The sequence below is a fragment of the Colossoma macropomum genome, unplaced genomic scaffold (genome assembly GCF_904425465.1).
Source record: "Colossoma macropomum unplaced genomic scaffold, Colossoma_macropomum, whole genome shotgun sequence".
Taxonomy (NCBI): Eukaryota; Metazoa; Chordata; class Actinopteri; order Characiformes; family Serrasalmidae; genus Colossoma; species Colossoma macropomum.
The window spans coordinates 668,715-695,778 of record NW_023495351.1 but is presented as its reverse complement, the minus strand read 5'-3'; the positions used below and the strand labels follow the sequence as shown (position 1 = coordinate 695,778).

At 39.6% G+C, this 27,064-nt stretch overlaps 1 protein-coding gene across 3 annotated transcripts; it reads right to left on the bottom strand.

Annotated features, from left to right (window-relative positions):
• Nucleotides 1–6,945: 6,945 nt before the first annotated feature.
• Nucleotides 6,946–26,823, bottom strand: LOC118801870. Of its 3 annotated transcripts, none has more exons than XM_036562263.1 (5): nucleotides 26,488–26,823; nucleotides 14,592–14,869; nucleotides 14,340–14,375; nucleotides 11,831–11,893; nucleotides 6,946–8,927 (listed from the first exon to the last, which is right to left on the bottom strand). In XM_036562263.1, the coding sequence occupies exons 2-5, from the start codon at nucleotides 14,863–14,865 to the stop codon at nucleotides 7,891–7,893; spliced, it is 1,410 nt and encodes a 469-aa protein (XP_036418156.1). In that variant the 5' UTR covers nucleotides 14,866–14,869; nucleotides 26,488–26,823; the 3' UTR covers nucleotides 6,946–7,890. The 3 variants fall into 3 exon arrangements, with proteins under 3 accessions (XP_036418156.1, XP_036418155.1, XP_036418157.1); XM_036562262.1 differs by lacking the exon at nucleotides 26,488–26,823 and adding an exon at nucleotides 15,382–15,721; XM_036562264.1 differs by lacking the exon at nucleotides 26,488–26,823 and adding an exon at nucleotides 15,290–15,396.
• Nucleotides 26,824–27,064: the final 241 nt, after the last annotated feature.

Genomic DNA, 27,064 nt, shown 5'->3' with positions numbered 1-27,064 from the left:
AGCATTGACCCTGTCATCAGGAGATCGCGGGTTTGGTCCCTGGTGATGCTGCAGCCATCCGTAGCCGGGAGTCCAAAAGAGCACAATTGGCCTTGTTCTCTCTGGGTGGATAGGATGGCCCCCCTTCTCCCCCCATCACTCAGCGTGATGCTAGTCAGCACAGGCGTCTGTTAGCTGACATAACAGATCTGGAGGTTGGCGCTTTCCTCCAAGCGCGTTCAGCTGTCCAGTGACGTTGCGTGAGCGGCAGTTTGAAAAAGATGCAGTGACTGGCTTCACAGGTCTCGGAGGAAGCCTGTGTTAGCCTTCGCCCTCCTAGCATTGATAGTATCATGTGATTGGGTGAGTCCTAACTAGCGGGTGGAATTGGAGACGACTAAATTGGGGAGAAAGTTGGGTACGCATCTATGCACGTATGTATATATGTGTGGCAGTGTGATGTTACACTAGATTATTCACTTCGGGGATTTTATTTTGAAACCAGCGATAGCTTTTAATTGTTGGAGCAATTCATTGATGAAAGAAAAGTAGAATTATTAAATGTAAAAGTATTCTTCCTGTCTGTAATATTCTTAGTTGTATTTATTTTATTGTTTCTTTTACCTACTGCAAATTATTTAGCTTGAGAAATGTATAAAAGAGTAGTTTGATTTACAAGAGCCAGTTCTATATGGGTGGAGTCTCAGCAGGCTTTACGTGAGTGGAGTACAAAGTAAGCTGTAGCCCCACCTTTTGTCCTCTTTGAAAAACACCACTGTGAAAGAAGGTATGTGCTGGCGCAGCTCCGTAATTTTGGGTTAAAACATGTTATGTTTTCCAGTTTTCAACATAAAATGAGTTAATTCAGTCACATAAACATTATGTCACACACTGATTATGCTGTTGGTGTTCTATCGGGTTGAGGTCAGGACTCTGTGCAGGTCAGTCAAGTTCTTCCACACCAAACTTGCTCATCCATGTCTTTATGGACCTTGCTTTGTGCACTGGTGCGCAGTCATGTTGGAACAGGAAGGGGCTGTCCCCAAACTGTTCCCACAAAGTTGGGAGCATGAAATTGTCCAAAATCTCTTGGTTTGCTGAAGCATTAAGAGTTCCTTTCACTGGAACTAAGGGGCCAAGCCCAACTCCTGAAAAACAACCCCACACCATAATCCCCCCTCCACCAATGTAGTCAGACAAGTACCCTTCTCCTGGCAACCACCAAACCCAGACTCGTCCATCGGATTGCCAGACGGAGAAGCGTGATTTGTCACTCCAGATAACACATCTCCACTGCTCTAGAGTCCAGTGGCAGCACTTTACACCACTGCATGTGACACTTTGCATTGCGCTTGGATGCAGCTGCTCGGCCATGGAAACCCATTCCATGAAGCTCTCTAGGCACTGTCCTTGAACTAATCTGAAGGCCACATGAAGAACTATGCGCCTCAGCATCCGCTCACCTCACTCTGTCATTTGACGTGGCCTAGCACTTTGTGGCTGAATTTCTGTCGTTCCCAATCGCTTCAACTTTGTTATAATATCACTGACAGTTGAATGTGGAATATTTAGTAGCGAGGAAATTTCATGACTGGACTTCACAGGGGGCATCCTAAGATAGCGTCGCAGACGGCGACACTGGTTGGGAGCTCCGTCGTGTTTTGTTTGTTTTTGTTTGTACTGTTATATGTGAACCAGTCTCACTCACATACACTGCAGAAGATCTGCTGAACATCAGGCAGTCCATGCCACAAGGCATTTTTTCTGACTTTTCACTTTCTGACTGTTTTTTGGACATTTTGGTGAGAGGAGCGGCTGCTCTCTAAAGCAGGTGCAGACGCAGGCGGACACGCAGACACTGGAAACGCACTGGAGTGCTGGTTAAACTTCGACAGCACGGACTCTCCCCAGCATTCACATGGCGAATCTTCGCTCCTTAAGAAATAAATTGGACGAGCTTTCCCTTCTAAACAGAACTAACAAGGACTCTCTCTGCTGTGCTGTGCTGTGCTGTGCTTCACTGAGTCTTGGCTCACTGAGTCTACCCCGGACAGCGCGCTCCAGCTCCACGGCTTTAACTTCTACAGAGTGGACCGCTCCACGGAGCTCTCGGGCAAGAAGAAAGGCAGCAGGATCTGCTTTTACATCAACCAAGGCTGGTGTACAAAAGTCACAGTGTTAATGAAAACATGCAGCCCTAACCCGGAAACTACGGAGCTCCAGAGGGGACGGAGGTAAAAAAAAATAATTAATTCGAGCGAACATTTTGCAGTTTGTACGCATGTTTTCTTTTATTCGTGATCATGATTTTCTCATTTGTTCTCTGGTTTTATTTTAATCATGGTCATTGTTACGACCTGTCTAGGGGTTTGAGATGATCATAACATAAAAAAGACAAAAGAGAGCCAGTTGACGTTTAAACAGGTCAAATCGTGTTATTTTCTTTTTATGCTGCTCTTTTGTGTATATGACACAGGAGAACGTCAGAGTGGGCAAGCGCCAAAACAATAAACATAACAAGCCTAGCTAGAAATGTTAGATAACTAACTTACCTATGCAAACATAAAGAAACAAAAGTACAGTCAGTCTTTCCTAACTCCCTAACTATACCAAAAACAGGAGAAAACAAGATCAAAAGAAATGGCACCCACTCCTACAACCTGGTCGGCATAAGAGTGAACATTTACAGAGACAGATCATGAGCTTACAGTTTAACTGCAGAGATAACTGGGTATAGAACAAGAGGTAAAGCTAAGCTATTTCATTTGAGAGGAGAGTAGACAATCGCTAGCAATAAAACAAACAAGCTGCGCTGCGGTTCGGATCTAAAAACAATCGCCCCAAGCCGCCATGGAGGAAAGCCTCGATAACATCCGGCGCAGCCGTCGAAGATATACGCCATGCAATTTCAGCCAGCCAATCAGATGAAATTTCGTTACGGTACTCCAGCCAATCACACGCACAAGTGGGAGGGTTCCTAATAAGCGAGAGAATAAGAGAGAGAGAGAAAGAACGAAAGGGAAGCAAGCAAAACAAAACATACGTCCTATATGGACGTAACAGTCATGTTTTATTTATAGCTGAATGCACGTTGTTTGTTTGTTTTTTTTAATTTGTGTGCAAAATCAATGTAGGAGATACAGGTCGTGTCATTTCTACTGTGCAGAAGATAACAGCTCCCTGAGACTGTCTGACGGGTTTTGATGTGTTAGATTGATGAGATAATGGACAGAGATGCTCATCAGGTCTGATTTTGATTTTGATTTATGAGGAAACTGCTTATAGTTTCAGGGAGCTGTTATCAAAACACAAACAATGTGTGTTCAGTTAGAAATGAAACATGACCACGATTAAAGGAAAACGAGAGAATGAATTAGAAAATCGTGACCACGAATTAAAAAAAAAACATACCCACGAAGTAAAGAAAACGTGCACACGATTAAAAGAAAATGAGGGAACAATTTAAGAAATCGTGACCACGAATAAAAGAAAACGTGCGTACGAACTGCAAAATGTTCGCTCGAATTAATTCTTTTTTTTTTTACCTCTTTTTTACACTTTTTATAAACTGTAAACCATTTTATTGTCCGAGGGAGTTTTCGTCTGTTGTACTCACAGGAATCTATATTCCACCCCAGGCGTGCGTGCACACAGACTGTTTTTATCATTTTAGGGGACTTCAACAGAGCGCAACTCACCAGCAAACTGCCTAAATACAGACAGCATGTTACCTACCCCACCAGGGAGAGTAATATTTTAGACACTGCTACACTGTGTCGCTCTGCTCTGGGCCTGTCCGATCACCCGCTAATCCACCCCCTTTCCAACCTATAGGCAGAAGCTTAAGTGTGCCAAACCTGTAGTCAGCTCTGTGAAGAACTGGACCACCGAGGGGCTTCAGGACTGCACGGAATTAACATATTGGAGTGTGTTTGAGGACACTACAGGCAGCCTGGATGAATATACGGATACTGTGACATCCTACATCAGTTTTTGTGAAGACACCTGTGTTCCCACCAAGACTCGCATTAAATATAACAACAACAAGCCCTGGTTTAATGCCAGACTGAAACAGTTGTGCCGGTCTAAAGAAGCAGCGTATAGGAGTGGAGATCGGGCTCTGTACAATCAGGCAAGGAACACGCTCAACCAAGAAATCAGAGCTGCAAAAAAGAGCTACTCAAACAAGCTGAGTAGTATGATGTCCACAAATGAGCCATCAACCATCTGGAAGTGCCTGCAGAACATCACCAGCTCCAAAGAACACCCCCCCAGAAAACAGGTGATGATCAGCTGGCTGATGAGCATAACACCTTTTATTGCAGGTTTGAAAAGCCCAGGCTACAAAGGAGCTTCTTCCCACAAGCCATCACTCTCTTGAAGAGTTAAAATATTACACATTAAAATATTTAGACCCATACTTTGCACAATGTAAAGGTTACAGGTATGACTGTGTGTGTGTGTATGAGTGAGTGATGGTAGGAATGCATGTTTTATTTATTTATTTATTTTTTTGTATTGTATTTTTATTTTATTTTGTTGTATTTTATTTGATATATTTTTATTTTATTCACTACATGTAAATGTCTGTCTGATACTGTGCACTGTGAGCTCCTGTAACCAAAACCAAATTCTTGTATGTGTAAGCATACCTGGCCAATAAAGCTTGATTCTGATTCTGATTCTATCACAGTACCACGCTGGAATTCACTGAGCTCCTGAGATCGACCCATTCTTTCACAAATGTTTGTAGAAGCAGTCTGCATGCCTCGGTGCTTGGTTTTATGCACCAGTGGCCATGGAAGTGATTGGAACACCTGAATTCAATGATTTGGATGGGTGAGTGAATACATTTGGCAATATAGTGTATGTTAAAGTGGACTGTTAAGGTGGAATGCTAATTACGAAGTTAGATAAGTGTTCACAGGACATTTCTTGTTTCTTTTGCTTAATAAGACATTTAAACCATCAGTGCGTGCATTTGGTTGTTTTTTAATAAGAGCTGTAACTTTTATTCACGATTTTAGGGTTTTTATAGTTCGTGTAGTGTAACAGTTTTGTTGTAATATGAGTGCATAGTGTTTAACAGGCGCAGCTGAGAGCACAAGACAGATAGAAAAGCTAATATAGCCTGTTTATTCGCCTTTTGTGCACTCTGTGGAGGTGGAGAAAATAAATGCTCCCTCGTGTTAAGCTGGTGTGTTGGTGTCATCACTCTGCTCATCATTCAACCCTACACAACACATCATCAGTCAAAGATACAGTCCCATTACTTATAGCATTAACTATAGCAAAAAAAAAAAAACAATACTGCTAAATTGGAAAGATAAAAAAAATATTTCTGTCACACAGTGGACTAACCTATTAACAAAACACCTATCTTGTGAACAAGCATCAGCTGCAAGCCACAACAAAATAGATGCATTTAATCTAAACTTTTCAAACTTACTAAAACTATGTAACATGACATGAGTAGTAGTACCCCGATACTGAAAGATTTTTTTTTGTTGTTTTTGTTTTTTTTCCCTTTACATATTTGAGAGTGTGTAAATGTATGCATATATGTATATATATGTACATACATATATACACATATTTTATAAGGACATCTTGTATAATGCAACACACCATCAGTGAGTGGTGCTGTGCAGGGGCATGGGATGCTGTGGGGTCCTTAGGGGGCTTCCCCCACCATTACCACCATCCGCCCCCCTCCCGTTACAGCAGAGCTCTGGTGCCTCCTCGGAGAGAGCAAAATCAGCAGCTTTCACTGACAAACACAGAACAAAGGAATCCTGTGCGTAGTGGCCATCTCAGTAAGGCCACATGGGCACTTCAAAGGAATCCTGTGCAAAGTGGGCTTTTAAATAAGACCCAGAAAGTGGCTCTGATGCGATGTTCAGCCTGCGCTGGGAAGCAGGTTGGGGCTGGAGGGGTGGGGGAGAGAGACGAAGAGTACAGAGGGGACAGAAAACGGTTGGTGGGGGGTCCTCAGGGCACCCTGGCTCTCCCTTTCTTCTGCACAGCAATGCAATATTGCCTACTTATTATTGCTGTAATAGACTATTGTATTTTATGTACAAAATGTTGAATGGGTGTGTGTGTGTATATGTGTATACATAAATCTTACTACTTTATTCACTTCGTATACTGCCTGTCTGTCATTGTTACTATTATTATTTTTATTATTATTATTATTACTATTATTACTACACCTCCTTTTTTTTTGGTTTGGTTTGTCTTGTATCACTTTGTTAGTTTGCCTTATGTACTGTCTCTCTGGTATGGGAATAATTTCTTTTTTTCTTTCCTTTTGAGTGTGTTTTTTCTTTGTGGCTTGTTTTGTCTTAATGTACTTGTCTGTCTCTTGTACAATATATTTGTTGCTAATAACCCACACAACACAGAACTCGTTACATGTATGTATTTCATATATTTCTCGCTTTCTTGCTATATATTGTTTTATGACCTCTGTGGCATATGTATTTTGTAGTACTGTATGTTCACTACATGCTGCAGCCCCTTCGCTCCCACGGCTCCAATCATCAAGTGGTTGGTAAAGAAACACACAAAGAGCAGTCTACCTTTCACTCTGGATCCATTTCAGTTCGTGCAGCATCCTAACCAGTCTATAAAGGACACCATGTCTGCCACTTACCTTTTACTGAACCACCTGGACAGAAAAGAAACTAAATTATTCAGCCATGGTCATAACCAGGGGGTCAGCAGAAGTGATGTGTGATGTGAACCAGACGTCCACTTTTGAAAGCTCCCTCACAGAAATGTACTACATGAAGTGGTTATGAATACACTGCCTGATGTCAGACATAGTCTACAATAGTTTTGAGACTTCGATTTAAAACATATTTTAAAGGGAAACATGTAGGACATTTGTGTACCTTTGATTTACATACATATTCATAACATCGGTGGAACACAAACTGCATCCCAATTGTCGAGTCAGCCATATCATATTTTTATTTAACAGGTGATTTTCTCAAGCAGTTCAGACACAATTTGATTTCTTTTTGTTTCTTGGGCTGAAAAGCAAGAAGAGTTTTGCTCCACAGTTTTAACAAAGCAGTAAAGTACAAATACATATAAATCAGTTTAATGATTACATATAATCGCATAACATGAAAGCTGAAATGAAAATTGGATATCCTACTGCACACTAACTAGATTCATTAGTTTAATAAAATGGTCATAGTTTATTGTAGAAGAGATGCTGTGTATTCATGATCTTCCCAAATGATTTAAACTAACATTTGCATTCATTGCATTTGACAGATGCTCTTATTCAGTGACTTACAGTTTAATATTTTTACACAAATAGATGATGGTAGTCTTGCCCAAGCACTCCTATTGGTATAGTAAGGGGGGGATTAAATCACAGTCTATAGCATGGCAGGCAGGTGTTACCCACTACACTACACCAACCACTTCTTTTTTTTCATGCAGTGGTTTTGTGAGGATGAAGCCAAAATAGTGCTGCTTTTAGCAGTGTTAACAGGACTTGTTACATGTTTACACATAAATGTGCAGTTACTCCTACACTGCATTGAAGAACAGAGCCAGTTTTGGGCAAGACGATACAACTTTGAAAACAAAGCATTTGTTGGAGAAGAATAGCGAGAGAATCTCCGCTTATCAAGGACATCACTGTTGTTGTTGAGTGAGCTGCTTCACCTGCACATTGAAGGGAAGACAACTGTAATGAAATTGCCTGTCAGTGTTAAAAAAGTTGCCTGCACACTCTGCTGTTTAGCAGATGAGGGGACATTATGCTAGACGTCAAACGTTTGGATTGCCAAGACAGGTGGTTTTGAAAATAGTAAAGCAAGTGTGTGAAGCATAGATTAAATTTGATTAAATTCCAATCAAATATGACATGGAAAACATGTAAATGAATCACTCTGGCTGCGAGTACATGACTTCACTGCAGTAGAAATCTTTAGTGGTTTTGGTGAACTTCTCTCTCTGCATGTTCTTGAACAATACTAGAGTCGGGGCAAAGACTTCAAACACCAATCTTTCACACAGTTTTATAGTGGCTTCAAAAGACGGGTCATAATTAATTACTCTTTCTTTCTGATTGATGAGCACTGCTTTCTTAACACCACACACCCACATCTGATAATTGAGGAGAATTCTAGTGTCCTTTAGGAGGTTTTTCTTGGCAGCCTCATTTTTCTTATCAAGGACAATGATCTGTTTTACTTCAGTTTGGGGGTCCGTATGCATCATGACCTTTTCTGCAATGAAACATGGGTACTCACTGTGTTCTACTTGGTTTTCAATTGAAATGCAGTCAAACATTTCTTTGGCTTCTCCCTCATTGTGGCATTTTTCCTTTACCCACTCACACAGCAGCCTGTAATGTTCATTCATTTTGCTTTCTTTCAGCTCTTGTGTTTTGTCTTTTTCTGTTGCCTGGTTATTGAGCTCTTGTGTTGTTTTGTCTTTTTCTGCTGCCCAGTCTTTCCTGTTCTCTGCCTCATAAGGCTCACTGTTGCCCTGTCCTAGGTCAACCTCCTTGTTTGGTTCACTCACAATCTGCTGCATGTCCACAGTGATTCCCTCTGGTGGTGCGTCATCTTCTCCATCAGACTTTGGAGGTTTTCTTTGGGGTTTTTTTGCTTGCTTTTGAACATTTTGAGGCCGCAGCTCTGTGTCTCTCTCAAAAAACAAATCTACTGCAAGATTAGGAAAGTCCACACCCTGTGACTGAAAAAATCTCTTAAGTTTTTGGTTACTCTCAATTTTTTTAACCTCATTGATGCTAAAACAAAAACTTTTTTTCAGCTTCTTATCTTTTAGGTTTTCTTTCAGTGCCTCCATTTGACCATCTGCAAGCTTGTTTTTCAGTTCATCAACAAGGTTCTGGCTGTTTTCCAAAGCAGACACCCATTTTTCCAGCTTGGCAAAGGTGAACAGGGTCTTGAGATCTGTTTAAGGAAACACTGATGTTAACAGATTGCAGATTAGAGTGAACATTTTTAAAGGAACCCCAGCTGATGAGATGTTTTGACGTTAATATGATGTAAATAACAAAGTAGTTAGTGAATCAGAAATAAGAATGCATTTGTCTGTCTTAATGTGACATATTGTTGAGTGAATCAGAATATTTGGGCAAGAAATATTTTTTTTTACTTTTTAAGATGTAGATGAAGCAAAGTTGTCAAGTCTAATTAGATAATGTGTGTGAGATGGACTGTGTGTGCACATTGCTCATCAGCAGACCTGCCTCACAGCTTAGAGCTAAGTGCTATTATTGTGAAATGGAAGCATCTAGGAGCAACAACAGCTTAGCCACAAAGCAGTAGAGCACACAAACTCACAGAGCAGGGCTGCCGAGTGCTGAAGCGCACAGTGCCTATCCTCTGTTTAACGACTCAAAAGTTCCAAATTGCCTCTGGAAGCCCCATCAACAAAAGAACTGCACTCATCTGGGTTTGGCGAATACCAGGAGAACGTTATCTAGCTGACTGCATTGTGCCAACTGTAAATTTGGTGGAAGAGGGATAATACTATGGGATCGTTTTGCAGGGGTTGGCCTAGACCCCCTAGTTCCAGTGAAGGAAACCTTTAGTGCTTTTAGTGCCCCCCATTTGGGATGAACTATTACATAGATTGTGAGCCAGGCCCTCTAATCCAACATCAGTGTCTGACCTCACAAATGCTCTTCTGGATGAATGGGCAAAAAATCCCACAGACACTCTCTAAAATCTTGTAGAAAGATTGTTAGCTGCAAAGGGTAAGGTTTGGTATGAAGTGTGTCCCCAGTGTGACCAGATGAGATCCGATTGTACTTTTCCTGTGTAAAAATCACATTGACATACATGTCATTTCCATCGGCTCAGACAGCAAGAAGTCTCTTGGTATGGAGCTACCTTCAGCCTTGTGTATCCTCCATCTTTAATTTAGTTCTCGCACCTGCTCATCAGATGCTTTTTGCTTATGTAATCTTATACCAATCAGAGTCAGTTTAGGAGGAGCCTGCCCTTTTCCTATTTCCCCATTATAGCAAAAAACAGGACTGCAAAACACCAGAGGACGCCCGCAAGTGAGTCCTCAATAAATGGGGGGCAAATGGAGCTAAACGGCTAAAAAAAAAAAGTTAAACTAGGTTCTAATCACTTACCTAGGACCTTCCTTTAATTTAGAAAGTAGAGGGTCGTATTTCACTAAAAAGGCAAAGAAAACCTGTATGTAGGGTTTGGCGTTAAAATGATAATAATTATCGTGATATAACTTTCCTCGATAGAAGTATAAGAAATGTTCGATAAATGTTTTATATAATAAAGCATTCTCACACTTCTGTGTTCTGGCGACAGCCCTGATGGCATTTTCTACTGCAAGGAAAGCAACACTACTCTGCTGTCGCCATGAGAGGGCGCACTTCTGAGTTTTTTGACATGATTAGAGGACGGCAGTCAAGGAGTGAAATGAGTCACCTAATGCACGTTATCAACGTCTGAGAGTTCCTGGTTACTCTGGAACATCTGATGTTTGAGGTGGCACACTTGCCTTGTCAGACTGTGATATGAGGTGAGATTCAGTCTTTTCCTCACTCTGCATTGGATCTGCAGAGTGAGGAAAAGTGGAGTCAGGATCACAGTTCATTTGTTGGCTTTCACTTAGCATTAGACTGTCTACTTCCACACTCAGAGTGGTAGACTGAGATGGCTCTGCTGTAAATGTCTCCTGCATGTCCACTGTGGTGCCCTCTAGTGGTGCACAGTCTTCTTTCTTAAACTGTGTCTGGACATGTGTGACATTTTGGCCCTGGGCTGCATGGAGATCTTGCGTTTGCTTTTGAACATCAGACTCTCCAGAGGGAAGATTTTGCTGAGATTCAGATGACACATAGGTGGTTTTGGGCTCAGTGGGTTTTTGCTCATTATGCTGAGCATATTTGTCCTCTGTATGTTCACAGGGAGCACAGAGGTCATCAGACTGTGTCTGATCCTCACTTTGTGACAAAACATAATTGCTGAGAATAGACTGATCGCTGTAACTTGAGCTGTCAAAAGACTCATTTCTGCTTCTGTTTAAATTCTTGTCATCACTGTAGTCTGCAAAAAATGTCAGAATTGTAAGATTAGGAAACTTTACACCTTGATTTTTTCTGAAAAGTGACGGCTATTAGTCGGCTATTGTCAATCTCTTTAATATTTGTTACACTTAAACGTAAACTGTTTTTCAGAATTTTATTCTTCAGTTTCTTCTTTCAGTGTCTTCATTTCACCAACAGTAAGCAATAGGATCTAACTGCTCACCATGTAGTCATGAGGGAGAGGGATGCAGGCTCACTTCCCGCTCTAAAATGTGGAGGTGTGGCCAAAATAAGGCTCTGCCTAATGATTATAACTCTGTTTCATTAGTGGGACAGCATCGTTTAAGTAGATTTTTATCAGAAAAATAACCTTGGGATGAATCTAAATATTTCAATTTCACTTTAAATGAAATCAAAATAAAAATAATAAAAAAAACAACACCGTGGTGCAATCTTATTCAGCCCGCAAAATTATTTTGAATTTTCTATTAATATTTACACCTTACTTTTTACACCTCTGACAAAACCTGAATAGGACAATAAGCTTAAATTTATTTTAATTAGAATAAGCAGTAAAATGTCTTTGACTCCTTTTTTGCCATACAGTTCGGAATAAACATTTAGAATGTTTTGTACTTGCATCTCAGCCAGTTTGTCAGTTCAAATGAATGTTTGTCAAGAGGCACAAATTACAGTGAAAATTAAGTACAGCTGACATTTTTAACCATTAAAGCTTTAACTGATGTTTAAAACATAGAATTACAACAATACTACAAAAAATACAAGACTTACTAGGTGTTCCGAGACCACTGTCTGTCTGATCCACAGCTTCTGCAGAGCGTCTGCACCTCTTTCCTATGTGTGTGTTAGAGTGGGTGTGTGTGTGTGAGAGAGAAAGTGTGTGTGTGTGTGTGTGTGAGAGAGAGAGAGAGAGAGAGAGAGAGAGTGAGTATGGAGTGAGATTACTTTCTTTAATGAGAGCGCAAAGAGAAGGTTAAATCGACTAAGTCAGAAAAACGAGCGCGCAGAATCAAGAAAACCAAGCGCAAACAGCGGCAGTAAGAGCACAGAAACAAGAACTGCGCGCTTCATTATTATTACAGCAGGAAATACGTCAGCGGCTTGGTAGCTGATTACCTGAACTGTCGATTGCAAGCGTTCACGGTTTTGATCTGTCTATCTATCTATCTACATATATATATATATATATATATATATATATATATATATATATATATATATATATATATAACATTTGAAGAAGTCAAGCCAGAGTGCAGGACAATGGTTCTAAAACAAAAAAATTATATAGTGCCTCTAATGTAAGGATATGTATTTTCTGGCTTGGCCTTTGGAAAGTTCCAATACAATATGTAATACACAATTATCTAGAGGTGGTCGTTCACAAGAATGAGAAGTTTAGAATAATCGTGTTTCATATTTAAATAGAAACTGATGCCCAAACCTTTTACTTCGTTTTGCCTATGCATGTGACACCTATATATCCACAGGATAGTATGTCATGGGTTAGGTAGGTTAGGTGGGTTGGGTATGTCAGGTTAGGTAGGTCTTTAGCTGTGACACTTGTCACCTGAAACATCACTTTATTGCATTCAAAAGCAAAAGAAAATAAAATGTGCCATTTAGACTGTAATAATATTACCACATAAAATATACTTTACTGCTCAGCTCTCTGGTTTCTTGATCTGTGACATCATCTGAGGTAAGGATCAATTTGTCAAAATCTAGGCAAGGTGTAGCGCCATTCACGCATATAATTTGGTGGTGGACTCTTTGAGCCAAGCTTGCAGCAAAAAATGTCTCCAAAAGTCCTAAGAATATGTACACAACAATTAAGGTGGCCAAAGAGTTTATAACAATATATTTACTAGTAATAATTATAGATCAATACCTGAAGTAACACTGGTCAGGGGCAGTTACTGAGCAGATGGGATTCTTCCCTTTTTGGTCAGAGCTTAATCTAAAGAAATGTGTTTTAATTATTGACATCACGTCTGCCAAGAAATTAAGTGTATTACATTTGAACAGCACTACTAACGCAACCCCTCTCAGAATATGGAAAGCACACCATAAAACGACATAAAATTCTCTCAACCTACTGAAAGTACTTGAAAGTGATTACTGATGAGAAAAAAAGTATTTAAAATAATTAATATCCAAATAAACAATAATGAATCATTAAAGAAACTGCCAGTTAAAAATTCCTTCAATGCTCCTGTATCTACACTGGCTTTACCCACAGATAACACACATGCAGGGAGCATTGTGGGGTGCTTTTAGCGTACAATGTGTTATTTTTTAAATAAAACTTTTATTATTAAACGTTCAGCTAATTTTTATTTTTTTTTCCCAATTTAGTCGTCTCCAATTCCACCCGCTAGTTAGGACTCCCCCAATCACACGATACTATCAACGCTAGGAGGGTGAAGGCTAACACAGGCTTCCTCCGAGACCTGTGAAACCAGCCACCGCTTCTTTTCGAACTGCCGCTCACGCAACATCACTGGACAGTTGAACGCGCTCGGAGGAAAGCGCCAACCGCCAGATCTGTTACGTCAGCTAACAGACGCCTGCGCCGACTAGCATGAGTGATGGGGGGAGAGGGGGGGGGGCATCCTTCCCACCCAGAGAGAGCGAGGCCAATTGTGCTCTCTCGGACTCCGGCCTACGGATGGCTGTAGCATCACCAGGGATCGAACTCGCGATCTCCTGATGATAGGGCCAACGCTTATACTGTCTGCTTTTGCTGTCGGCCTGCTTAATAATATAATAAATAAATTAGTTCATAAAGGCAAGACTGAAAAACAGTTGTTGGATATGTGTATAATTCAGATAATTCAAGGTTGAAAAAAACAATGGCAACAAATTCAAGCAGTCACAGACTGAACACTTGCAATCGACAGTTCAGGTAATCAGCTACCAAGCCTTGGCCGCTGACGTATTTCCTGCTGTAATAACGAAGCGAGCAGAAATTTCAGAATCAAGCAAAAAGTGAAAGGCGAGCTGAAATCAGTGGAGCGAGCGCAGGGCTGAGATAAGCGAGCACACTAAACCCCTGGTGTGCCATATCTGAAGCGCGCAGTTCTTGTTTCTGTGCTCTTAGTGTCGCTCGGTCTTCTTGATTCTGCGCGCTCGTTTTTCTGACTTAGTCTATTTAACCTTGTCTTTGCGCTCTCATTAAAGACAGTAATCTCACTCCATCTGTGAGTCATAATAACCTGTACATGACAGAGATATGAAATAATACTGAAAGAATAATGCACACTTTATAACAACTCACTTGCTGGGGCTCCACCGTCTGTCTCGCTGCTCTTTTCTGTATGAAATTAATAATAAAATAAATAAATTCCACACACGCTAAGTCAAATAGATCGTAATAGCATTAATGAAATGCTTATTATTAAGACATCACTGTTGTTCAATTTAGCTCTAATGATTCTGAACGTTTTGTGCATCTTTATGTGAGATACCACTGCAGACTAATGGAGAATAAAGAGAACAACACTGTGCTGTTAAAGACACACAGGCTTACCCAGCTCTTCAATCAGATCAGGCTCGTTGTCCTGCAGCCATTTCAGCGTCAATTCAAATCCTCTGTTTGAGTTCAGATGCTCATAAACTTCACGCATTTTATCCACTCTGGTTTTCTGAGTGCGGATCTTACTGGCCATTTCTTGAGAAAGAACGCTCGGCTCAGAAAAACTTGGTTGACTCAGGACGTCAGCCAAACTGTCCACATCTCTCACACGCTGTACAATTGTGCTTTGGTGGGTCTCCAGAAAACGCCAAGCCTCAGATTCTTGCATATTCCTATTAGTACAAAGAACTCAGTTAGAAAGCAACATTATTAATGTCACTGCACAGAACTTCAGAAAATGAATACTGTCTTCCGAAGTTTCATTTTCAAACTGCGCATGCAGTTCACTTTACAGTTCATTTTAGAAATGCTGTTTTCCACTTGCTTTGTAACTGATTCACCATTTCAAATGTGTTCATTCCTTCTCATACCATCTCAAAATACCTGGGAGCCAAAATATTTTTCACATATCATTAAAAATATTAAGTTTAAAAAAAGTGCATAGAATCGAAGCTTTCTGTGAGCTACCATGTTTCACTGTAGAAAAGATGCACATATCCTCAGTAGCACTCAGAAGTGGATATGCGTGTCAGAATTGCTTTGTTTTTGGTCATGGGTAGATAGATACCAACACGAGATCAGAGCAGCCCTACCTGTAGCCATCATTAAAAACATCTCTGATTGATACCACAGTAGCTCTTCTGTTGGTTTTTCCCTCCTTAGACCACTGTCAGTAGGTACTCACCACTGCTGACCAAGGTGCCCCAGTATTATCTGCTTCATCTGTAAGTTATCATAATGTTTTGGCTCATCAGTGTACACACCCCCGTCCCCTTTATGAGCTCCACCTACATTATAGCTCCACTTTGGGGAAGTGCAGACCTACACCCAAAACATTTTAAATGGCCATTTTTGCCATAAGAAATTTTTTTATAAATTTTTATTATAACATTAAATGTATCATATGTGATACACAATCCTTGGACCCCCTTTTTCATCTTCTAGTTTTTTTATTTTTATTTTATTTTTTTTTTATTTTTCCCACAATTTTCTTTCCAATTTAGTCGTCTCCAATTCCAGCCGCTAGTTAGGACTCCCCCAACCACACGATACTATCAACGCTAGGAGGGCAAAGGCTAACACAGGCTTCCTCCGAGACCTGTGAAACCAACCACCGCTTCTTTTCGAACTGCCGCTCACGCAACGTCACTGGACAGCCGAACGCGCTCGGAGGAAAGCGCCAACCGCCAGATCTGTTACGTCAGCTAACAGATGCCTTAGCATTTTATGAGCTTTATGAGCTCCACCTACATTATAGCTCCACTATGGGGAAGTGCAGACCTGCACCCAAAACATTTTAAATGGCCATTTTTGCCATAAGAAAATGTTTATGATTTTTTATTATAACATTAAATGTATCATATGTGATGCACCACATTTTTCACCACATACATACCCATTTTTGATCTTCTAGTGGAATGCACTACCCAAAAACTGATTGTACACTTTTTGCTAGTGAAATATCAGTGCGATATAAACCTTTCACACACATTTTCCAAACAATTAAAAAGTGCTTGTTTGCATAGTGAAGCACAAGGACACTGAGTAAGAAATTTAGCAATAGAGTTAAATGGAATTGAAAAAAGTAATATTTGAATACTACTTGTAACATGCATGTCAAATTTGATGCTTTGAGTAAATTATTATGAGATATTATGAGTAAATTTCATAATAGCAATGTTTACTATCTATGCCATTTTTTTATAGCTGCTTTGCCACCTCAAACAGTTCTTTAGAACAACAAAGTAAATATTAAGACAAACCAAATAAAGAACAAAAACGCTGATGAATGAATACCTGACTGACGTAAATTGTCAGCTACAAGAGAGGGGATTCCCAGTGGCACTTGGAAGCTGTACCTGAGTTTCATACCAAGTAGGCTGTGTTTACTAATTTATTGCTTACACTGAGTCCACTTTCAGCTGCATTTATTCAAATAACCTCCTCACATTATATTAAACATTTTAAATAAAACTCCTTGAATAGGAATTGGTGGTGTTCTCTGGGTTATTACTCTGTAACTGGTTTAAATTCAGCCATTAAAGAATCGGTTTAGCTTTTCCTGCTTAGTTCAGTTGAATGATTAACACATTCATCCTTTCATTTCAGAGGAAATGCAGAGATCAGTTTCACTTTCAAGTAGTTCTTTATTGCTCTGAGTACTTTAACCGAAAGATCTTCATCTCTTTTTTAACCTGTACGGTACACTAATCACACTACTTACCTTTGGTTTCTGTTTAGTTGTGTTTATTCTGAGTTTAACTGACCCTCTTTGTCTGACTCGCTCTGCCAGCACTGTAATCCCTATGATTGAATAGTGTCTTAGAGGTTGAAAAATAACTTGATTATCTTTCTCACTCAGGCTGCTGGAAATAGCACAAGTATGAGGTACCAGCGCATCAGTTATGCTAGGTTTAATGTCTCGGAGGTTAAATGCAAACACTGTTATCCAAACGTTTTATTAATGATTCAGAGGTTTTGTGTATTACTTTAAAGCATGATCTTTTTATGGCTGCCATTCATCCAGTGAATGACGAGAACAATTCCTTATTCAGGGTGCAGGAAAAGACTGGAGTAGAGCTGTTGTGCTAATTTTAATCAAACTTTTCTGGAGGTTAAATATTAGCACTGTTATCCCATGGACTGCATTACAGGTGGTGATTACCTATTTTTTCGCCATTGTTTATTGGTTTATACTTGTAAGCACTTTGTCTTTATTTTTCCTTTTCATGTTCTTTTTACTTTTATTAAAGCACATTAAATGGCCTTTGTGTAATAAATCTGCTATGTAAATAAACTTGCCTTGTCTTACTTGACCTAGATTTTCTTCCAGACCTCAAAGAGCTGTAATCCTGACCACCACATCATCTACAGGACTAAACTTACATATCAGACTGACCTCACAGCAAGTCAAGTCCCAAGTCAAGACAGTAGAGTCTTGATTCAAGTCCCGAGTCAGTGCAGATGAGTCAAGTCTCAAGTCAATAGTCCTAATCTTCAAGTACTAAACAAGTCATTTATTCTTTAGCTAATTTAAGGCCATTTCAACCTAAACAACAAACATGATGTAACAGTAATTTTAATGACAGTGTGTTAGTGGTGTGTGGCTGTATATTCATTTAAGTATTTAATTTTTCTTTTACCCTTCCAAATAAAATACAAAATCCATAGTACATAGATAACCATTACAGACATAAAGGTATACACAAAGTACAACTACACACTAAACTTATAAAAAATAGCTCAGCAAACTAAAAACAGACGCTAGTTTGAACTGAATTTAGTAGACAACAGAAACCAAAACGACAAAGCTGAGCTAAACAAAGTTTACAGAAAAGACAGCATAATAATAGTAAATGTATGAAGCTGGAGTTGACTTTCTATTCATCAGCTTCTTATTCAAATATTCCATTCTACCTTAAATCGTGCAGCAGTTACATTCTGGCGCCTATCTGCTGCACCATTTAAGGTGGAACAATAAATTCCAATATGACTTCAGTCTTTAGGTGGATGTTGCAGTTGTTTTAACTGCAAAAGCTGTTAAATCGGGTCAAACAGAGAGAGCTGTGTTTATTTTTTTTCCATGAGGAAAATGGTCAGTTCGCCTGGTAAGTTTCTCCAGTACAGTGCAGGCTTATTTCTACCTTATGGAGGAAAACTTGAAGTCTAACGCTTCACTCATCCTCCAAAATAAAATAAGCCAAGCATAAGGACAGTGACAGACGTTTGATGATGTTGCTGTACATCAAATTTACAGCAGGAAACACATCCATTCACATAAGCGGCTGTGTAGAGTCCCATCTGCAGTCAGGCTCTCCACATCTTTTCTGTTTGGGCCTCGAGTCTTTCAGAGTCATAAAGCTCAAGTCTGAGACAAACAGAGTTATTTATGTTTAAATCAAAGTCGATTCGCAAATCATCAAATTCGTGACTTGAGCCTGATTTCAGTCCAAGTCATATGACTTGAGTCCACACCTCTGATATGAGGAAATAATAATTGAGCTGAGGATACAATTTATTTGTTTGCATTTTGTTTCTAGCAAAACAAAATGAAGGACTGTGCAAAAGTCAGAGATCACCAGCAGGAAAAACTTTGGAAAAATTTGTTACCTTTGTAACAAAATTTTGTATTTTTATAAAGTCAAGGCCGAATGTTTATTGATTATGAAGAGGCGTTAACTCAGGGGACGGCTTGGGAACGTCCACACCTGTATAAGTTGTGAGATGTTACCTTGTGAGTGAGGCTGAACCCTGCCTAGTGTGCTCATGGCAAGGTGATGTGATTTATCAGAGTTTGAACGAGGCATGATAGTGGGTGCCAGATGGATGGATAGGAGCAGAAGATCCACCAGAGTGCCTCTGTTAACACCATGACATGACCTGGGCTTGACCCAACTGGACCCTAGAAGACTGGCAACACGTGGCGTGGTCTGATGAGTCATGATACCAATTGTTTTGGGCTGATGGTAGAGCTCTTGTGTAGTGCAGACCCCATGAAACCATGGACCCCAGCTGTCAACAAGGCACTGTGCAGGCTGGTGGTGGTTTCCATACTGGTGTGGGGTTTGTTCTCATGGCATTGGTTGGGTCCACTGGTCCACCCAAATGGCAATGACCGGTGACTGCTACATTTCGATTATACACAAATATATATATATATAACACATCTGGTTCAGATTATTTATACTCGTATAATCGAATATAAATAATTCAATTAAATTATGTGTGTGTGTGTGTGTGTGTGTATATATACATATACGTATATATATATATATATATATATACGTATATATATATATATATATATATAAACACTGGAGACTAAGCTACATGTATTTCTCCAACTGCATTTATTAGCTGTTAAAATGATGTACAGTGTATTCTAGTTCAAACTATTTCTTTCAGATTCATGGGCTGAAAAGCAAGAAGAGTTTTGCTTCAGTTTCAAAAAAGCATGTAAAGTACAAATACATATAAAGCAGTTATAAATGTTTACGTAAATGATCACATATAATCATATGACAGTGGAAATGAATAAAGTGGATGTAGTTTATTGTAGTAAAGATGCTACGTATTTATGAACTGACCATACAATTTTATTCTAACACCTAATAAAGTATTACAGAACAAACAGGAATTGACAGCATAGAGACCTTAAAATTCCAATCAAACCTGACAGAGCCATCAGTGAAAACTGTTAAATGAATTACTCTGGCTGTAAGTAAATGACTTCATTGCAGTAGGTATCTCTAGTTGTTTTTAGTGAGTGAATGCAGTATTTTTTCTCTCTGCATGTTCTTGAACACTGCTAGAGTCGGAGCAAAGACTTCCAAAACAAACCTTTCACACTTTTTTATTGTTGTACTTTCAAAATCCGGGTCACAATCAATTGCGTCATCTTCCTGATTAATGGGCATAGCTTTCTGAGCACCACACACCCACATCTGATATTTGAGCAAAAAGTCATCCTCTCGGGGCTTGTCATTGTTCTTTTTCTTGTTCATTTTCTGATCAGTGACAATGATCTGTTTTTCTCCGGTTTGGGGGTTTTTATACAAAATGACGTTCTCTGTATCAAAGCATGAGTACTCACTGTGTTCTACTTTGTTTTCAATAGAAATGTGTTTAAACACCTCCCTTACTTCTTCCTCACTGCCACTGGGGCATTTTTTCTTAACCCACTCACACAGCAGTCTGTCCTGGTCATTCATTTTCTTTAATTTGCTTTCTTTGGGCTGTTGCTCTCTTTTGGATTTTTTTTGATGTTTTTTTTTAATCATTTGATGGTGCACTTTGCATTGGATCTGCTGCCACACCCACACTGGTGGATGACTCTGCTGCACATGGCTTGCATATTTAGATCACCCTGCGTGTTCATGGCCTCCTTTAATGGTATATCGTCTTTGTCTTTACACTCTATTTGGACAGGTGATCCAGATTTCCTACATTGTTTGTGAGACGGCAAATTTGTACCCTCAAACTTGGGGTCAGGATCACAGTTCATTTGTTGGCTTTCACTTGGCATGATGTTTACACAGCAGGTAAAAGTGGCCCAAATCCGATCTTTTTCTTCATATATGACACAGATGTGTCATCTGTGTGGCAGTGTGAACAGCAAAAACGCATTGAATCTGACATTTTCAATTCCGATTTGAGACGCTTTCATATGTGGTACTGAAATCCGATACATATCCAATCTGCGGCAATGCGACTCAGTCTGAACAGCCAGATCGGAATTCATGCGACTTTTACGTCAGTACAACTCGACATTCGTCATCATTTTGTGCTGCTGAGACTCATAAACATTTAGACTGATGTTTCTGTACCAAAAAATTAGAAGAGACTCATCACAACCGCTCCGTGGTTTAGAGGTTTAGAGACCGACGCTGCAGCGTCAAAAAAAAGTTTAAAGAATCCGAGGACACAAACCAAAGAAGTGGCCGTGGTCTCAGACTGTCTACTTCCACACTCAGAGTGGTAGACTGAGATGGCTCTGCTGTAAATGTCTCCTGCATGTCCACTGTGGCGCCCTCTAGTGGTGCACAGTCATCTTTCTTAAACTGTGTCTGGACATGTGTGACATTTTGGCCCTGGGCTGCATGGAGATCTTGCGTTTGCTTTTGAGCATCAGACTCTCCAGAGGGAAGATTTTGCTGAGATTCAGATGACACATAGGTGGTTTTGGGCTCAGTGGGTTTTTGCTCATTATGCTGAGCATATTTGTCCTCTGTATGTTCACAGGGAGCACAGAGGTCATCAGACTGTGTCTGATCCTCACTTTGTGACAAAACATAATTGCTGAGAATAGACTGATCGCTGTAACTTGAGCTATTGAGCACCATCAGCTATTTTTTTTCCTGTTTCTCAATCATTTGTTGGCTCTTTTTAGGAGTGGAGACCCATTTTTCCAGTTTGGCAAAGGTGGACAAGGTCTTCAGTTCTGTTTAAGATTCAGAAAACACTGATGTTAACAGACTGCAGGTTTTTAAGAGCAGGTTCTGTTGAAGGAACAGATTTTTTTTTTAAGTGCCATTGACATGAAGTTTCAATTAATGGACTGGCTAAATATGCAGCTCATTTATTCAATTATTCATAAGGATCATCATAATTTTTTATTTTTTACAAAAACAGGTGGAAAACACCCAAGTAACGGTATTTCATTACTCTAACGCTTTGTATCTGTACTTTATTCCAGTATTATTGAATTTGAATATCGCTTATACTTTGCTGATTTTTTTTACTCCTGACATTTTCATTTAGACCCACGGCACGAACAACCCTTCAGCTAGTAATGGATGAATCTTTGACTGTACTGATGAAGTAAGAACCCGTTTTTGTTTAAACGGAGGGGCTAGTTACTTATGTTGTTAACTAGAACGAGGCTGTCAGTTAGCCAACAGGCTAAACAACTCCAACATGAATACTTGGCTTACACACTTAAAATATCCATGTTTCAGTCAGAAGTAGCATCAAACCCAGGCTGAATCCCAAACTGTTCCGTACTCCCTCGCTAAATAGTGTGCTGTGTAACATTTTTCTGTTCCTCCCAGCAATCAGTTCCTGTGTATTTAAATTAACTGTTTTTATTAAAACATCCATCCAAATCCATATCAGTGTAAAATAAATTGTCAAAGCTGAGGGCAGTTGAGTTTGTTCGAGGACTAGTAGTAGAACACTTAATTTCTACTTTTTATAATTTACTTTTAAAATTAAATTTTACATGTATACTGTTTAACTGTCACTCAAAGACATATTTTGGGTCTACTTTTAATTGGATAAGATATTGACACAGTATCCAACTTTCACCTAAATACAGTTTCTTTTTAACTTGTTTCTTTCAGCTTTTTACATCTCCAACAAACCCTAAATAGGATAAGCTTAAATAAATTAGCTTAAATTTAAACAAGCTTAAATTTATTTGAACTAAAATAAGCTGTAAAATGTCTTTAACTCCTCCATCGCCATCGCCACAGGTGGTATTGTGTGATTGGGGGTGTCCTAACAAGTGGGTGGAATTGGATATGTCTAAATTCGGGTGAAAATTGGGGATAAAAAAAGAGTAACAATGTCTAATGTATTAAGTAAATTCTTATTCATGTGTTTACTTGTTCAAAAATATAATATGTGAGACAACTAAACCAAAACGTATAAATGTTCGGTGTTATAAGATAATGTTCTTTACATATCAAGCAGCAAGCAGCGGTTCAAAAAGATGCCGTGGTGCTTCACAGGACTCGGAGGAAGCCAATCGTGTGATTGGGGGTGTCCTAACTAGTGGGTGGAGTTGGATATGACTAAATTGGGGAGAAAATTGGGGGAAAAATCACTTTACTAAACAAGAAGATCAAACTGCATAAATAGCCACATTTTTGTTCAACCTTAAAGGGGTAACATTTACTGTAGTACTGAGTTTGCTCGGATAAGTAGTTGGTGCTGTGAGACTCGGGGAGCTGCAGCTGCTTTAGTTTCTCTCCTTTCTTAAATGTGGTTTGGTTAATGAAGCTGCAGGTGTATTTAGAGAAGAAATACTCAAACTTTAGCTGACTTTGTTACCACAGTGCGGTGCATCACACTTTAATTTTACAGCACTGCTGCCATCATTAGTTGACAGGAAGAACTGCAGCGTACTGGTTGGTCTTGTAACACACTCCTGTTTAATCATGACTTAACTACAAAATTGAGTTAATTCCCATCTACTATTTACATCGATCTAATATGTCTAATATGATGCTGGTCCTCTGACTCACTGAGGCATGAACTGTGCAAGACCTCTGAAGGTGCCCTGTGGTATCAGCAGGGGCTTCACTAGAGGTTTAGGGAAACTCCCTCTATAGCAATATCCCTGCTGATCACTCTGTAACAACTTACCGTTTCACTCCGTATATTATATCAAAAACTCTATATTATATCAAAATCTATAATTATAGATTTTGAATAAGGTCCTTTAGTAAGCTTTTAGCCAAAATCCTGTGTTCAGTTTCAGCGGTTGCTGAGTGCCGTTAATTTGCAGAGTGAGCAAAACCAGAGACCCCCCTCCTGGTCTCCCCTAGTTGGTATGATTGGCTTACAATCATCTCTGGTAGCTCAGCAGAGGCAGCGCTGCATTAGTCATGCCCTGCTATCAGAGCATGTTGTGAATTTGAAGATGCGATGGCATGGTTAATCTGCAAAACAGATTAAAAAGTAAAGCAAATAAGCCAGTAATATAATTTTATATACTCATATTCGAGCTGGGTGATGGCCAAAAATCTTTTCACGATAAAAAATTTTTGTATCATTTCATACTGATATATATCGAGATAAATGTCAAATCATTATTTTTTTGCAAGTTTAAAGGCTAATTTTTGCTCCTGAGTGGTCAGTTGCTGTTTTAAGTTATCCTTTATGGTCAAAACATGACAAACACTCGCCAAACAGTGGAACAATTCACAAATCTGTCATAGGAGAGTGGGAGAAAGTGGGACGGATCACTGCTTCAAGTTAGCCAGCTGCTAAAAACAGCTAGCCTCGAAAGATAGCGCTCTCCCACTCTGAATGCCACACACAGCGTCCTCAGTTTACTTTAGTTTAAATCAGGGCTGTAACTCACATGAACCCACTACTTTCTTTTACATTTGCTGCTTGTGAATGCACTAATACTAAAATATGACTGAGCGCTGTAGTTGTGAGGAGCAGACGTGATTTAACGATGCTAAAGCTTGTTAGAATGTAAAGAAAAGAGGCTCACTGTAGGACAGTACAGTTACGCCACTTGTCTCATCACTCACACTTGGTCACAGAAGAACAGATCGCCAGTCACTCCACTAGAACAGGGAATATAAAACTGCACGTTTCAAATGTTGCTAAAGTATATTTGGTGACTCATTTTCTCACCCAGCCCAACTCATATACCAGAATATGCAAATTCCCCCAATTTTCTCCCAAATGCACCAAAAAAGTAGCATCCTTCTGCATTATGGACAGTGTGGTAAAGTTGGTTTTATATTGGACATTTGTTGGATATTTGACTTTCTCTCCTCAATATCTCATAAAATAAATGCTCAAACGGATTAAACCTACATTTTCTCACTCCTAAAAACAAAACAAACTACAACCAGATATATTTCAGAAATGTCTGTTGTTAATTTTGCAGATTACTGTTGCGTTAGTCACTAAAGGGCCCTCTTAACACTGTAAAAAATTTCTCATGTAGAAATAACATCACTTATCTTGGAAAAATCACATCAAATCACTTGTGGTAAAGAGACGGGCATCCCTAAACTGGGTGTCACTGCTAGGTTGAGAGTGAGCCACCACCCAAAAATATCCATCCAAGATGTGGTCAGAAACTGGCCACTGATAAATGTCTACAGGGTGACTAACACAAACTGTCAGATTATCTACAGTCTCTAACTTTACATGTGTTCAAAACAAGAAGTCATGGGATGTTTATTGTTGTGTGAGTGTAGCATCACCTCTTTGTGAAAAGATTTCATGTTTTTTATGAATGACTGAGCAAAAAGTATCTACCCAGTCAGCTAGACTGGAAGGAACAGGAAAAAACAGCTGTGCCAAAGGAAGCATTCAAACACTTGATGGCACTTTGTGGCCAGCTTAGCAGATCTAGTAACTCAGATGACCTGACAAATATACCCTGGGAAGCTGTACCTGAGCTACATACTAAGTAGGCTGCTACTGAATTCACTAATTCATTGTTCAAGCCCATTTTCCAGCAGCATTTATCCAAATAAACTCCTTACATTATATTAAAATTCTGATTTTTAGGAAAACTCCTTGAATAGGATTTGACTATGTACTAACAAGGAGTTTGACAATGAGTTATTAATTTGTAACTGGTTTAAATTCACCTATTAGAGAATCGGTTTAGATAAATATTAGTTTTAGCTTTTCCTGCTTAGTTCAGTTTAATGATTAACACATTCATACTTTCATTTCAGAGATCAGTTTCACTTTTAAGTAGTTCTTTATTGCTCTGTGTACTTTAACCAAAAGATCTTCATCTCCTTTTTTAACCTGTACGGTACACTAATCACACTACTTACCTTTGGCATCTGTTTAGTTGTATTTATGCTGAGTTTAACTGACCCTCTTGGATGTTAATTGCCAGCACTGTAATCCCAATGATTGAATAGTGTCTTAGAAGTCTTACTGTACTTTGGGGGGGAAAAAAAAACCTTATCTTCCTCACTAACCCAGCTGGCAGGGTGCTGTTAAAGGTCCAAGGTTTCAGTGCATCAGTTATGCTAGGTTTAATGGACTGTCTTGACTGCCAACACTGTTATCCCAAGGACTGATTAATGACTCAAAGGTTTTGTGTATTGCTTCAAAGTATGATCTTTTTATGGCTGCCATCCAGTGAAGGATAGGAACTCAGGGTGCAGGGACTGGAGTAGGACTATTATCCTAATTCTCCGAATTTTCTGGAGACTAATTGCAAACACATCCCATGCACTGACTGGTGCATTATAGGTAGTGATCGTCCTCATTCAGAGTGCTGGAAAAAGACTCGAGTACTATATTACTTCACTTTATATTTTTCAGTTTTTTGCTTTTGTGTAAAGCACACGGAATTGCCTTTGTGTAATAAATCCGCTATGTAAATAAACTTGCCTTGCCTTACTTGACCTGGTCAGCCTCCAGACCTTACAGAGCTGTGAACCTGACCACCACATTTTCTACAGCACTAAACCTACATATCAGACTAACCTCACAACAACCTGAACTCTCACAGGAGATAAAACCACAACAGAGCTGCTTTAACAATCTGTAACGTAATTAAAGATACACTTACCTGTGGTATGACCAGAACTCCGACCTGCTGCTGAAGAGTGCAACTGCGCTGTGTTTGACTGACCCGCAGTTTGAACCTTTGGTGCCAATAAAAGGCGGGAAAAGAAAACAAGCACGTAGCGTTTCTCTGGGGTGGTTCAACAAAGGCTGTGTTCACATGCAAATATTATCGCCAACCGACTGAATTCGTTGCTTTTGAAGGTGAAGACGGACGTGTTTATATGCTCTGTACTCAAAAAGCCAATGCAAATCTATTTACGTGTGCACTACAGGGAATCAGAGCCAAAACAAAGCGCATGCGTAGAGTACCACTTGGTGAGGACATTACTATGACAACGAGCGTCACGAGAGAGCCGCTCAGTGTAGCTATAGTTTCAGATGCTTACGTGTTACCTTATCATTAATTACTGCTTCCTCAATGCTTCAAAAGAGAAGCTCAAGTTCGGGCACATGTGGAGTCTGCACATATTAGTAAAACCGAAACCTCGTCAGGACTGAAATCAGACTCCGTTCTCATTTACCAGAAACTATGACTTAAAAGTCTTGTCTTCACTTGAAGCAGCAGGTAACCATCAAAT